Below are 15,464 nucleotides of genomic sequence, written 5' to 3'. Positions count from 1 at the left end.
GTTAATGCATTAACTCAATTGAGCCTCTTGCTAACCTAAGACAGTTAGCATGAGCACTTTGAAATCAGAATCCACAAAGTTCCCTAGCTTTGTGTCTATATAATTTTGCATAGTGAGAATGACCCCAAGCCTCTTCCATGGTTGCACTGAGAGGCAAATAACGATCATTGCCTCAATGTGGTGCCGACATTGGCTTATCGCTATTGTGAACTCCAGCTTGCGTAACAAATTAATAGCATGACCTCTGGATGAAACGCCTGGGTGGTCTTTCAAGGTGCTTTCAAGTAGTTTGATTTCAGTTATCTAGCGTGAGGTCACAAAGGCTTGGACAGCTGGTGCTAGTTCCACATCCAAGGGAGATGATCACAGCTCCTTTTCCAAAAGCATAAGGCAAGAGGTGCTGAAGGTCAAAGATTCCCCTTTGAGACTCCAGGAGCGTTCATGGTTCAAAGCAACTGAGGTCAAAAGACAAAGTGGCAAAAGGTTAGCAAGTGTTTCCGTAATGGAGAGATCTTTGCTTTCTTTTGGTAGCCTTCTCCTTTAGGGGTTCCTGAATGAGCGTGGTCTCAGTCCTAGCTTGTCCAGCTGGAGCTTCAATTCAGTCACGTTGCCATGCCTAAAATCCATGTAAAATAATTCAAGGAACTCAGTCTCCTGCATCAGAAGAAGAGAGTGCCAGGCGCCATTCACATCCCTCTGATTCTGAGACAGATCATTTTGGGGGTGGATGTGCCTCAACACAAAACTAGCCTTGGAGAATTTCCCATAGGAGTAGGAGCAGCCCCTTAAAGACTGTCACTTCTCTTCTAGTCTAGCCAGGGATTATAACCAATCCACGAAAATTGGGTAATTGAAGGCACTGAGAGCAGCTGATAAATCATACAGCTTTGTGTCAAGCTTGCCTAAAATAGGCTTGTGGATGGTTTTCATCTCCCTGCTAGGTCTTGGTGATTTGAATTTAGAACTTTGATGTTACCGGTAATTGTTTGCAACTGCTGAACCAGGCCCTGAAGGGGTACAGATTTCTTCTTCTCTCATCAAGCTAAGAGTAAAAAGGGGATGGGGTGGAGGGATGGGCATTTTTTTTTCAGTTCACCAAAAGATGTGCCCTAAATGGTGGAGGAAGTTGTGAACCCCACAAACATAAGCCTTCTGTTTGGGGGAGCAGACCACCCACCATTCCTTTGCTTCACAAAACTTAGTGATTCCTCCCATGTAAATGACCACCCCCAAATCAGTCTACACTGAAATGAAAAAAGCTCCTAACTTTCTAAAACTACATAATAGGATACATATTAAGATACACTCCCATGCTTCTTAAAGGGCCCTAAAACAGAAAGGAGGGAAAAGTCGTTTCACTGGGATGAACAGTGTTCTCTTATCAAACTTTAATCACATTTTCATAGAACATAAATGCCTCTTCTGAAAAAGTGGTTTAACTGACTTATTCAGTGATTAGGAAATGCTAAAGATTGTGTTCCCTTATTCAATACCTATTCACTCTCTTTGGAAACAATTGCTACCTGTAGCAGATTAAAACTACTACATTTGGAGGCTTTTTTTCCTCTTACCTGACTGTCCTCATTTCCTCAGTTTTTTCTCTCCCTCCACCACTCTTCATGGATACCCACATGGAACTCACAATCTTCAGTCCAGTGCATGTGTTTTCCACCTCCCTAATGAACCACATCCCTTCCTTTTTGTCCATGGTGTTGGGAATGCTGCTTAAAACTCATGGGCTTCCTGAAGCCTTCTCATGTAGACTCTACCATACTATAATCTTTCCATCATGCTAGGAATTTAATTTAGCACATGTATATATCATATATGTATTTATTGCATGTGTAGACAATTTGCTATTCTTATCATGTTTCATGTGTCTTTATCTGTGTTTGGATCTCTTTTGGCTGTTCTTAGAATTGGCATTCCCTAAAGGAAATGTCCTTCACTAGCCCAGTGCACCCCCTACTCTACTAACTTGATGGAGTGCTCAGTTTAACACTGATTAAATTCAGGAAACCCTGGTTAAGCTTCTAAAACCCCTGCCCTCAGGGAGCACCTACTTTTCACTGAGTTTTTACTTGACCCAGATGGCTCTGGAGGAGAAAGTGAGGTTGGTGACTTTGCACAGCCCTCCCTAACTTAAAACCAATTCACTTGCAAGTCATGGCATCACCTTCCTGATATCATGGTCCTCTTTGAGAACAAAGGACAAACCACAATAATCAACTTGGTACAGAAAACCAATAACCTTTCATGCCATGTTTAAATTGATACTAGACTCCATTTTAAGAACTTTTTGAATGGTATCATTAGACACTATTTTATACATGGAACATTTAAAGATTTAATTTCTGTATTAAAAAAATAGGCTTCTTGAACTGAAGTTACATATCCTCGGGATCTTTACAACAATATATTATGATATGGATGTGTGACTATTTTCAGAGAAAAATCACAACTCCTGATAATCCCAGGCAGTGGTAATAGACTGTAAAGCTTCCCCACCCCCACCCCCAAGTTGTTTGTTTTTTAATGCAGTTTTAGAGTACATCCCAGTCACTCACATACATTATCTTGTGGTTAATGAGTATATTGACAATAGCTTTTCATTTTAACTCCTACATGATATAGGCATCAAGAAAATTGTTTTACAAATGGGAAGTAAAGAGAACTACAAAATATTGGTTTATTTGAAATCTTTTGCTCCTCATAAAGCACACGTGTTCCCTGATGAAGAAATATTTGAGCATAGTGTTTGGACAGCTAATTCTGCTAAGATTTCAGTTCATTTCTTTTGTGTGGTTTTTCCATTACACTGCCCTCAAGTATGCCACAGCTGCTGCATTCATCACAAGCAAGGCGCCAAACTGGGTCAGGAACTCCTGCGGAGTAAGTGATCTCTTATCGGTACTTTGACATAAATTGTACTCTTATTGATATCACCATCAGTGTTTTATGGATCTCAAGATTTCAGTGCACTGGGGCTTCTTAGGCACCAGTGGAAAAGCCCCATCTGAAGCCCATTAAGACTACAAACAAGGAAACTCAAGTGTTGTCCCCCAAAATAAATCATGTCCCATTTTCACTAGTCTTATTTTTTTTGGGTATCTCTTTTATTCTTATTTAAGTGTTGATAGTGGTCTTAGGAAAAAGGAATGCTTGGAAACAAGGGAGTCATCAACAATAGTGGAAATGGCCTTTAGTACAGATAGTTATTCCTGCTATCCCAGCAAACCTATATGCCAGGGTCATCTCGTCCCATGTCCTTGTCCCAGAGTTCCTTAAGCTGTTGCTTCCCAAGTACCTGGGTTAACACTTCTACTTTCTTCTAGTCTTCTCTCCTGCCAGCTTTCCAAACCTCCTCCTATTCTGCAGAGACCTCATTGAACTGGAAGATGATTAAAAAGCTGTCAGACCCAGTTCCTTTTGTAATCCTATGTTTCTTACTTTATACACTGAAGAACATTATTTGGAGAAATCCATTCCAAGAGCCTCTTTCTATACCTTCAACCTCCTAAGTATTTTTCTCAGTGTTTTACATTGTCAACCACCTCTTCTTATTCTACTTTTTTCCTTGGATTCTGTGACAGTGAAAATCTTGGCATCCCCTTTATCTGGCCTTTCAACATTTTTGTCACCTCTGCCTTTATATGTATTTATTCCTTCTGAAAATTGATTTAGAATTCCAGAATTTAAGATATGAAAAGGAGCTTAACAGTCCTTTTTTCTAACCTCATTTTACAGATAAGGAAACTGAGGCACAAGGAAATTTAATGGGTTGGCTAGTGTTACTTAGCCAGTTAGTGACAGACCTACATGTAAAACACAGATTTTCCAATTTCCAGGAGAGTGCTCTGGCTTCAGTTTCAAATACCATCTCAATAAAGCTGTCAATTCATAATTTCAATGAAGTCCTATATTTCTCACCAACTTTAGAGCTTGTTTAATTGGATTCCTTACTACTTTATATTCTGATATCACAGACAGAATTTCAGCAGTTCTCCCCTAAGCCATCCTCAATACCCCCATTTTGTCATTTTAATGTTCACTAAACCAGTAAAGTTAAAATGACTGTATTTTACTTCCTCTAACATTCAGTAATTTTATTTTCTGCAGCAGAACTGAAATATACCCATTCCCATTTCTCTCACTTCCTGTACTTGTACATCTTTACAAATCTCAAAGCTTCTTTCTACTGAAAAGGATGCTATAAATTGCCATTACGTATCCTTCAAAGCCATCTAGTGCCTCCTGTTAAGGTGAGGGTCAGGTTCTGATTGTCTATCATTTCCTTCCAAGTTCTTTAATACTATTCCTACTATTCCTAACATCTTCTTATTCCAGTGGGAAGGGGGAGAGATGGGAACAAGAATTTATTAAGGACCTACTATATGCCAGGTACTATGCTAAGGACTTTGGAAACATTATCTTATTTGCTGCTTGCAGAAACCATAGGAGGTAGGTGCTCTTATTTTTACAGATGAAAAAATTGAGGCAGACAGAAGTTCAGTGACCTGCCCAGGGTCACAGAGCTACTAAGTGTCTCAGGTGGGATTCAAACTGGGGTTTTCCTGGTTCCAGGGCTAGTGCTCTTTTGACTGCCTGAGTTACCTCATGTAATTTGTCTCAGGCTGCTCCTTGAACATGATTCTCCTTTTTCCAATTCAAGGCTTCTGTTCAAGTCATCTGGAAAACTTTGGACACGTAAGGAAAAGGTGCTCATCCTATATCCCTCTCCACCTTCAAATTGTAGCCTAGTCTTCTCCAAAAAAAAGCTTCCTTATATTAATATCAGCTTATCTTCAAATAGGCTGTGATCAGAAACATTAAGGACCATTCAAAACTGAATGAAAATGTCAGCTCTGTTTGAAAGAGGTCTATTAGTGATGCAAATGGGAGGTTATACACACTAGTTATTAACATAATGGAACCCATTAGAAGGTTCTCAATGAGATATTCAGACTTTGAGAAATTGGAGTTAGGCAGAGTAAAGTAAAATCAGAGTAGGGTGGATATAGACCGACCCCAAATAGGGTCGCAAAGAGTCAGACACAGCTGAAACAACTGCACAACAAGGGATTTGTTTGGGACAGCTAGCTGGTGGATGCAAGGCCAGGCCAGAAGTCAGGAAGACTCATCTTCCTGAGTTCAAATCAAGTCACAGATACTTCTTAGCTGTGTGACTCTGGGAAAGTCACTTAACCCTGTTTGCCTTCATCTGTAATTCCTTCATCTGTAAAATGAGCCAGAGAAGGAAATGGCAAACCACTCCAGTATCTCTGCCAAAGGAAACCCCAAACAGGGTCACAATGACTTGGACATGACCAAAATGACCAAGCAACAACAAAAGAGTTTGTTTAGGAAATCAGAACCAACCTTCCTAAAGTTTTTAAATGGTGCTAGATATTCTTGGATTTGAGAAAGTCCATTAACCCATTTGAGAGAAGGTATGCTGTGGGACCTCAGCACAAAATGTGTAATATGTAATGATATGGTGGAAAGATTGCTGGAGTTGGAGTCCAAAGATTTGAATCCCAGTTCTATCATATTGGCTTTGGGACTTGTAGATAGAGGTAGTGAGCCTCAGTTTCCTCTTTTGTTAAAGGGGGATAATACCAGGCCTGTCACCCTTTATATGGTTGTAAGAATTAAATGAGATAATGTTTACGAACCAATTTGGAGTTGAAAGGAACCATTTAGACTGAAGTCTGGTTACATTTCCTTTCTAGTACAACCCATTTTCCATCAAAAAGCTTCAGTGACAAAATTCAGTGCTCCCACAAGTGACCTATTCTACTTTTGTACAGCTCTAATTATTAAGAAGTCTTTCCTTGTATTGTGCTGAAATCAGCCTCACTATAATTTCTACTGCTGCTAGCTCTGCCCTTTGGAGTCAAACAGAATATGATTTATTCATCTTCCCTATGACAACTCTTCAAACATCTGCAGACAGTGATTATGTTTTTTTTCTCCCCTCGAACAAAACTTCCATATGATTCTAAGTCTGAGACCAGAGTAGAAAGACTAGTTCCTGTGGTGAAAAGGTAGCAATGAATTTACAGCTTGTTTTCCTCTGGAAAAGACCAGACCAAAAGCTATTAGGTGTCTCAGAATTTCCTAAGGCAAATCATTGCCAATTTAAAAACTGTAACAAATGACCTTTAATTTACCAATGCAATCACTTTTCAGCTCTACTGGGATTTTGTTACAATAAACATAGTTTTCTTGTTTAGAGCCTTTGTGGTTTATTTTTAATTATTTATTTTTAAGTCATTTTTTTTTTCCCACGAGGAATTCAGTTAACTGAAGTTAGCTTTATAGTAAAACCAAACTAAGCCCATCTTTCAAAGATGCAAAATTTAAAGAAGTAATTCAAATTACATTCATCAAAAAAGTTATATAACAAAAATAAATATCTAAAAATTTAAGAATCAGTACAAGGGTTATTAGATCAATGTGAAACTCTTGAAAGATTTGTCATTGTCATAAAACATAAAAGGAGTTTCCATTGAAAATCAAAGAATTTATATTCTAGACATAAAGGAACTTTAGAAAATTTATTTAATTTTTAATTTATGAAATAAAACAAGCATTTCCATAATATAGTACAATAAAAAAGATGATTGCACATGAAACTGCAAATCTATTACGTATAAATTGCTTTTCCTCTTAAATATATAATAAAATTGTTCTTTAAATTTCTTTTTTATCTTCTTTTTCCTTCCCCCACACTTCCCATCCCCTAGACAGTTTCTTAGATAAAGGTTTCATATCTTAAATATATGAAGAACTCTGTAAAATCTAAAAGAATATGAATCATTCCCCAACTGGTAAATGGTAAAAGGATATGGACAGGAAGTTTTTAGATAAAGAAATAAAAACAATTTGTAGCCATATGAAAAAAAAGATGCTCTAAATCATTATTGACTAAAGAAATGTAAATTAAAACAACCTTAAGATATCGTTTTATACTTTATCAGGTTAAAATGATTGAATGAAAAAACAATAAATGTTGGAGAGGATTTAGAAAACTTGGGACACTAATTCATTGTTGGTGGAATTGTGAACTAATCTAACCATTTTGGAGAGCAATCTGGAATTATGCCCAGAGAATTACTGACATAAAGGAATTTTAAAAGTAGTATAACTGCAATGTGATTTATGTAATGAGTTCTAAGAAATGGAGATACATTAAATGCTGTGGGAATAAAGTTGATTACTGGTTCAGAAAGCTCATGTATAAAGTTTTCCTATCTGTGGTTCCTTTAGCCAGTTTTAAGTCTAGTTTCCAGGCAACACTAATGCATCATTACTCAGTCAATGAACAAGCATTTAATAGAGACTATGTGCCACGGTATGCCAGGCCCTAGGTATATAATTGAAAAACAAAACTATCCTTGCCCTTAAGAAGCTTACTACTCAAGTTGTCATTTATTTTATGTACAAATATAAGTAAATAGAAAAAGGCATACAAAGTTAGGTCAGCTAGGTGGTGTCATAGTACAGAGAGTGCCAGGCCTGGAGTCAGGAAGACTATTTTCATGAGTTCAAATCTGGCCTCAGACACTTACTAGACATGTGAACTTGGGCAAGTCATTTAACCCTGTTTTCCTCAGTTTCCTCATCTGCAAAAATGAGCTGGAAAAGGAAAATGGCAAACCACTCCAGCCTCTTTGCAAAGAAAACCCCACACAGGGGTCATGAAGAGTTGGACACAACTGAAACAACTAAACAAAACCCCCAAAATATGCCAGGTTAAAAGGAAAGTAATCTTTCTCAGACAGGAAGACCCTACTAGCTAAGGTAATAGAAAAGTCTTCACTAAGGAGTGGAGTTTGAGCTGAGCTTTTCCAGAAACTAGGGACTCTAAGAGGCAGAGATAAAAAGAAAGTACACAAAGACCCCCCTGGGACAGGAAATGGCATGTTGTGTGAGAAACAGTGAGAGTCAGTTTGGTGGGACCATAGAGTGTAAAAGGGAGTAATGTGTGTGAAGACTGGAAAGGTAGGTTGGAGTCAGACCATAAAGAGTGAACAAGAATTAATATTTGTTTTATCCTAGAGTAAGGAGAGAGACACAGGTTTTCTGACCAGAAGAATGATAAGGTCAGACTTGTGCTTTAGGAATATCATATCCATTGGCACCTAAGTGGAGGATATATTTGAGAGGAAAGGAGATGGAGACCAATTAGGAAGCTATTGCAGTAATACAGGGAGGAGGTGATGAGGATCTGTACTAAAGTTACTGAGTAGGATTTTTTTTTTCCTGCTGGATGACAGATGTAAGATATGATGTGGAGGAGAAGGTCCCTGAGGTCTTGGAAACTGAATGTATTTGTAAGGAAAGCAAGTACAAAAACTTGAGAATAACTTTGAGATTTCAGAATCTTGATTGGAAGGATAATGGTGCCCATGACAGAGATAGAGAATTTAGAAAGACAGGTGGGTTTAAGGGGAAAGAGAATCAATTCTATTTTGGATATGTAGAATTTAAGTTGCCCTTGGATCTATTAGTTAGTTGGAAATATAGGACTGGAATTCAGGAAAAGAGAGAGAACATCCTGATATATATATATATTGATTTTTTCAAATATCTGCATAGAGATAATAATTGAAATAATGGTAGCTGATGAGATTACTAGAGGGAACATACAGAGAGGAGAGATTAGAACTCAGGACAGAGCCTAGGGCTGCACTCCCAGTCACTGGCAGGACATGGATAATGATCCAAAACATCGATTCATAATTGTTTATACTACAGTTGATAATCAGCCTTCTCCCATGTCTCCTTATGGCATGGTGGTGTTGGTGAATTAGCCCTGGGTTTAAACACTATACCAGCAAAATACAAGTTCTAGCAGACACTACCAAGTAAATCCCAGCAGACAATGGGCTGCAATGCCTGTCATTCGACTGCCAGCTTAGTCCTGGCCTGCGAAGCAGATTCTTAGAAGACTGGTCATCAGGAGATGAAACTGGCAAGGCCACAGCAACCTGTGAAGTCATCTGGAGGTGAGGAGGTGTGATGTGTAGGGTGGGGGAAGGAGATTATGGCATGCTTTTTATGGAAGGATCCCTGCAGCGATAAAATCATAGCCCTCCTGGAGACGAATCAGATTGAAATATGCATCATTATGTTCTCGTGCATTGTAACTAACTTACAAAGTCATCTCTAAACCACCACATACTTGTTATCAACATTCAAGTAGCTATTGCCTCTTCTAAGTGGAGAAAATTTTGTTATACTACATTTCTTGGGATTAAAAAAAGTCATCATATTTATTAACAAGCCACAGTGCTTTCCTCATCATCTGTGGGCATATATCCTTCAGATTTCCTTTTAATGTTTATAAGATGTCAGAACAATAACAATGTGATAATGAATGTTATCAGTAACTGAAATGGGATGATTTGAATCTTTGAAGCAACATTTCATGGATAAAAGGAGATTTTTCCCCCCTCAATAATAGAGCATTGCCTTGTGCCTGAGAATGAAATGCTTTCAACAAGAGTTGAAAGCAAATGTGATGGTCCCCTTTACTTTCCTTAGTCATGAGGAGAACAAGTCGCCTTGTGTAATAACATGCTTTACCCAAATAGATTCCTCCTTGGTGTCTGGGATAACTTAGGGGCTTTTCTTTAGGGCTGGATAACCATTTTTTTTTTCAGGTCCCCTGACCAAAACATATGGCGTGAGATTGGGACTCAACTGTCATTGGTTTTGTTTGTGCTGTTCTAGACCCAAATCTGTGCCTCACATTAGTTCTATACTAAGTGCCACGTATGGTACAATTCTTCCCCCTGTTCCTTGAGGATGAAGAAGGAACAAAAGGAGACCAGCACAGCCACTGCCATTTCTTAGATTTGTTGGGGTTTTTTTGGTAGATGGGGAAAATCATGTAATGATGCATCTAGGAATAGAAATGGAACTGGGAATAACATGAGTTTGAACTTCACATTGCTGTTTGGGGCTGGCCACTATAGCCAGAGTACTATTTCAGTCAATTTCTGATTATAGGAAGAGATACACTTTATTTTCTTTTTTAACCAGATTGTGTTGTGGCCAGGGGTGGATTGCCAAAAGGAATAGAATTTGTTGGAAGAGGGAGTTGTAAATGCTAACAAAAGGGATTTCATCCCTTAGCCAGCTGTGTACCATGCTTAAAAAAAAGAAACGTGAAAAATACTAATTTAAACTGCAGTAAGTTTGAGAGTGTTTGGGCATTATTTTTAGAACACAGAAAAATGGGAGAGTGCAATTTACCCATTATTTGCAAAGCAAATTCTTAAGAGAGCAAATAAAAGTTAATTTTCATGATTACGGAATGATTTCCAAAACAACCATGAGAAAAAAAAATATATTTTAAAGACTTCCTTTTCTGACTGCCAATTTCATATTAAATAAATTATTTTCAGCCTAATTATAATGAAACTAGTAAAGCTACTAGCCTTGCTATGTTTGGATTTCATTTGGACTTCCTATTAGCAAGATCATCTTTCAGAATTTAATAAGTGACTTTCAAATATTTAATGATAGAATCTTTCATTAAATTAAAAAGTAATCAGAATATTTTTAAAGGACTACCTTATTTTTCTCATAAGTTTTGTCAAGCTTTATTAAAAAGACAAGCAAAAATTAAAAGTTCCCTTTGTTTATTAAAAAAAAACATTAACACTATGAACCCAACTAAAATCATATTTCCATGTGTGTAATGCATTCAGAATACAGATAGATATAAAATATACACACATATACACATATGTATGTATGTGTGTGTATATATATATGTATATGCATATCCTATGGGTTTTGAAAATACAATTTCATGGTCACTTGCAGTAATATCTTTCTTTGTTTCCATCTCTACTCAAATTTCAAATTATACTGACATTGTCAAATGGCTTACATGACTACTTCATAATTATCCTCTTTAATATTTATATTTACTTAATAAATCCATTTTACATTGTGTAGTTTTAGTATTTGTATCACCCAACAGTTTTGCCTTGAGTTCTGCTTTGGGCAATTTGTTAATATAGATTGGAAAAGATAAACATTCCACCATTCTGGTCCTGTGTGTCACTGTATGATAAATGACACGATGTCATCAAATAGAATAATTTACAAGCACCTCTAGAACTTGAATACTTTTACAAAGAAGAATGTGGTGAGTCCTTTTAATTAAATTGCATGGTGCCATGTGCTTTTTTCCCTGAGGTTCATTTGACCTTTCACCTCTTATTTTGTCTTGCAGGCACACCACTGTTAGTAAGGAGGAGCAGTGACCCAGCACTGGGCCCACCTGCTGACTCTCATCCAGGTGCTTCACACCCCAGTGACCAGAATCTGAAACCTGTTGTACCAGTAAGTGTCCTGCAGTTTCCATTTTTTATAGAAAAGGTTACAGACCAGTTAGCTTATTTGGTAATAAGCGTGTATGTGTATATGTGTGTGTATACATATATATTTTATGTGGGTGTGTGTATGTCCACATAGGTATACATTACATACATACGATGTCTCCCTTGCTCCTTGCTCTCTACTCCCTAAGAAATATACTCTCATGCATATATTCCATGTTCCTTTCAAATGCATCTTATAAAATAACAGAAAAAAATTGTATTTTCCCTTTTGTAACTTCTTTTTCATGAAATTAGTATGAATATTATGTGATAATTTATGCCAATTTCATAATATTTTTTGGACATGCCATGGATCTTTAATCTGTTGGAAATTAAATGTTTTGGGTGTCATTAGTAAATGAGCACATTTACAAACCATTAAAGTTGATCAGAAGCAATAATTTTACAGAATTTCTAGGGTTACTATCATGCAAAATGGTTTAAAAGAATCCCTTCCCTAAGACAGAAAAGTAAATATTTATTACTTAGGTGAAAGATTTTAGAGTGTTTAGCCCAAAAGGAAGTGAGGCGGATAAAAATATATACTTCGGAAAGTCCACTCATTCTCAATTTTCCATTCTGGTCACTTTTCCCCTGGCCTTATCAGAACGTTTTTTTGAAATTTGTATTTATGTTATTTTTAATTTATGAAACAAAATAAGCATTTCTATAATGTAGTATAATAAAAAGGAGCATTGCACCCAAAATGCAAATCTGTTATGTACAACTTGCTATTCATATTAAATGTATAATAAAGTTATCATTATATATTATATATATATATATATATATTTAAAGGACTACCTTATTTTTCTCATAAGTTTTGTCAAGCTTTATTAAAAAGACAAGCAAAAATTAAAAGTTCCCTTTGTTTATTAAAAAAAAAAACATTAACACTATGAACCCAACTAAAATCATATTTCCATGTGTGTAATGCATTCAGAATACAGATAGATATAAAATATACACACATATACACATATATATGTATTTATTTTATTTTATTTTATTTATTTTATTTTCCTTTTTTTTTCTTTTCCCTTCTCAGAGATGGCTACCACCAGACACAGATGTGTATATATTTGTAAAATCATTTTGTACATACTTCTATTTATCAGTTCTTTTTCTAGATGCAGGTATTATATTCCTTCCTATGTCCTTTGTATTTAATTTGGGTATTTGTAATGGTCAAGAAGACTAATTTACTCAAAGTTGTTCTAAAACAATATTGCTGTGATATATACAAAATTCTCTTGATTTTTCTCATTTCACTCTTCCTTATTTCATGAAAGTCTCTCTGTTTCTCGAAAATCAATGAGCTCATCATTTCTTATAGCACAGTAGCATTCCATCACAATCATATACCACAACTTGTTCTGCCATTCTCATTTCTTTTATATTAATTATGTTGTTATTTTTATTATTTCATACAATATTTCTTTTTTTTTATTTTTTTTAAGCAATCGGGGTTAAGTAACTTGCTCAAGGTTACAAGGCCAGTTATTTCTGGGTGTGGTGCTGAGTGTCTGAGCCAGGGATTCGATCTCCAGGTCGTCCCAACATTGGAGCCGGTGCTCTTACTCGCTGAGCCACCTGACCGCCCCTAAGCAATTGGGGTTAAGTAACTTGCTCAAGGTTACACGGCCAGGTGTTTCTGGGTGGGTGCTAAATGTCTGAGCCCGGGATTTGATCTCCAGGTCTTCTCAACACTGGAGCCAGTGCTCTTACTTGCTGTGCTACTTGGCCGTCATACAATATTTCTTATGGGAAAGGTGTTTTGATCTTTAATATTTAATCAAATCGACCAAAGCATGGCAATAATGGCATTAAAGACAGGGTAATAGGGTGACTGTCTGTATATTTTAAATGATAACATCACAATGTGATAGCCTCAATAATCTAGGTTTCTGAGGTTGAACCAACCACAAATAATTAGGTGAGTCACTACACACTGCTATGTATAAATTGTTAAAAGAACAGTATGGAGGAGTGGTAGGGAAGTTTCAAAGAATCTATTGATTTTTCCCTTAATAGGATTAGGTATGGCTATACAAAGCCCCTTTACCTTCAAGTATAGAGACCTGAGTTTTAGTCCTGGTTCTGCAATCTAGTTATATGAGTCTAGATATGTAATTCACCTCACCTTAGATAGTCTCCTTTTTTTTTTTTCATTTGTCAATCAAAGGGCCTGAAGTAGGTCTTGAAGGGACCATCTAGATCCAGCATTCTGTGATGATAACAGTAATTCTGATTTCCATAACATTTAATACTCACATAGTGCTTTCTCCTCAACAGCCCTGTGAAGCAGTTAGTGATACAGGGGTAGACTGTCTCCCTAAAGCAGCAGGGTTAAATTCCTTTTGATGCCTCATATCTCCAGAAGGTCTTACTCTGGGGTTCTGCGCTCTTTGCTCCCTAGTCCCTGGGAAAAGAGTACAAAGAACAGGCCTTCTAACAAAGTGCCCGTTTTTCTAAAGGAAACACAGAGTCATATACCTTGAGAAGAGTTGGGCCCACCTCTGCTTTGTGTCAAAGGGAAAGTGTTGGGAGTCGGAGAGTAAGCTAGCAAATAAAATGCATTTGTGAAGCCCTACAAGGGAGAGAAGGGAAATACTTGGAGTCCATTTGGCACAACCTTTCCCCTAGAGAGCCCCTCACAACTTCATTTTCATACCATTTGGACAATGTAAAATTCATGTTTTCATTCTTTCAGATGATAAACATTGATTAAGTGCCTACTGAATAAGAATGATATCAGGTTGTGGGTGGTGGGCAGTATATTTGATAACACAGTTCCTGCTTTCATGAAACTTATTATCTTTTAAAGAGATAAGACACAACCACCAATAAATATAATAAATAATATTCCATGATAGGCTCTTTAGAAAACAGCAGGGGCGGCTAGGTGGTGCAGTGAGTAAAGCACCAGCCCTGGATTCAGGAGGACCCAAGTCTGGTTCTAGCCTCAGATACTTAACACCCACACACACAAAAAACTAGCTGTGTAACCTTGGACAGGTTACTTAACCCCAATTGCCCTCTAAAAGGCAAAAAAAGAAAAGAAAAGAGAAGAGAAGAAAACAGCAAAATGCTGTGTGCAAAGTCCAAATGCAGAAGGTAGTTACCAAGACTGGGAATAGAGTAGTCTATAGGGACTAGCAAGGAATCAGAGAAGATTTCATGGATGTGTTTAAAGCTCGTGAAATGATTTTAGTTCCAAATAGTATATAAATATGGATATTTTTAATGTTTGGTTGCTAATCTTTTAGTTCATAGATGGGTGGTAGAGAAGAATGTGGCAAGGAGAATGTGAAGGAAAGCTGTTATGCTAGAAACTGGACAATCCATTGTCAAGGATGATGCATGGTAAATCAGAGCACTGGGAAGGAGGTTGGACTACGTGGTTCCAGCCTCTAATTTCTTTCTAACTCGAAAATTCTATAATTGTTTTTTGTACTTAATCAAGAGTAGCTATTTCACAGCAGTCACATCCTATAAATTGATCGATGATGACAAATCTGGGGAGTTTATGATGATATGGTCTTGCAGTACCTAATAGGAAAAATGTGTGTTTAAAAAAGCCACATTAAATTGCAGCACATTTCAAAGATCATATTGGAAAGGAGGGAAAAATTAAAATTTCCATTTCTTTAACTTAAGGGTTCAGATGTAAGTAATTGACAGATGGCAAAGCCCCAAGTGGGTTATGTTCAGTCATTCCTGAGAAATAAAACTAGCTTATAAGCCAAAGCATAAAAGACTGCAAAGATAAATATTGAAACACTTGATCATGTTGAATTATTAGCTTTAAAACTACAGTTAATGATCAATATATTCAGTTTTACTTAATTAGGTTTACTTTCAGGAAAAGAGATTTGGAACTTTTGGTTTGGGATCTGGGTTTTGGTGTGGGCTTTTTTTGATGACCAGAGAAATAAAACTGTAAAGTTGTCAAACTTCCATTGGTCAGCTCACTAATAGCAAAATAACAATTCAAGATTATATCCCCCCCTAAAAATGTCCAGAGTGGGGAACAAATGATACATTTAGCTATTTTAT

General features: G+C 36.8%; 1 protein-coding gene across 1 annotated transcript in view; it reads left to right on the top strand.

Moving 5' to 3' along the window:
- PARD3B (par-3 family cell polarity regulator beta) overlaps positions 1–15,464 on the top strand; it is a 1,344,967-nt gene that overhangs the window by 612,359 nt on the left and 717,144 nt on the right. Inside the window, exon 4 of the mRNA XM_069075096.1 lies at positions 11,258–11,367. Coding sequence (XP_068931197.1) covers positions 11,258–11,367 — 110 coding nt within the window. The remainder of the gene's footprint in view (positions 1–11,257; positions 11,368–15,464) is intronic.

The sequence above is a fragment of the Petaurus breviceps genome, unplaced genomic scaffold (assembly GCF_028583685.1).
Source record: "Petaurus breviceps papuanus isolate PSGF00001 unplaced genomic scaffold, PetGlider_PUasm1.0 90903, whole genome shotgun sequence".
In the NCBI taxonomy this organism is placed as follows: Eukaryota; Metazoa; Chordata; class Mammalia; order Diprotodontia; family Petauridae; genus Petaurus; species Petaurus breviceps.
This window is presented reverse-complemented; position numbering and strand designations above follow the sequence as displayed.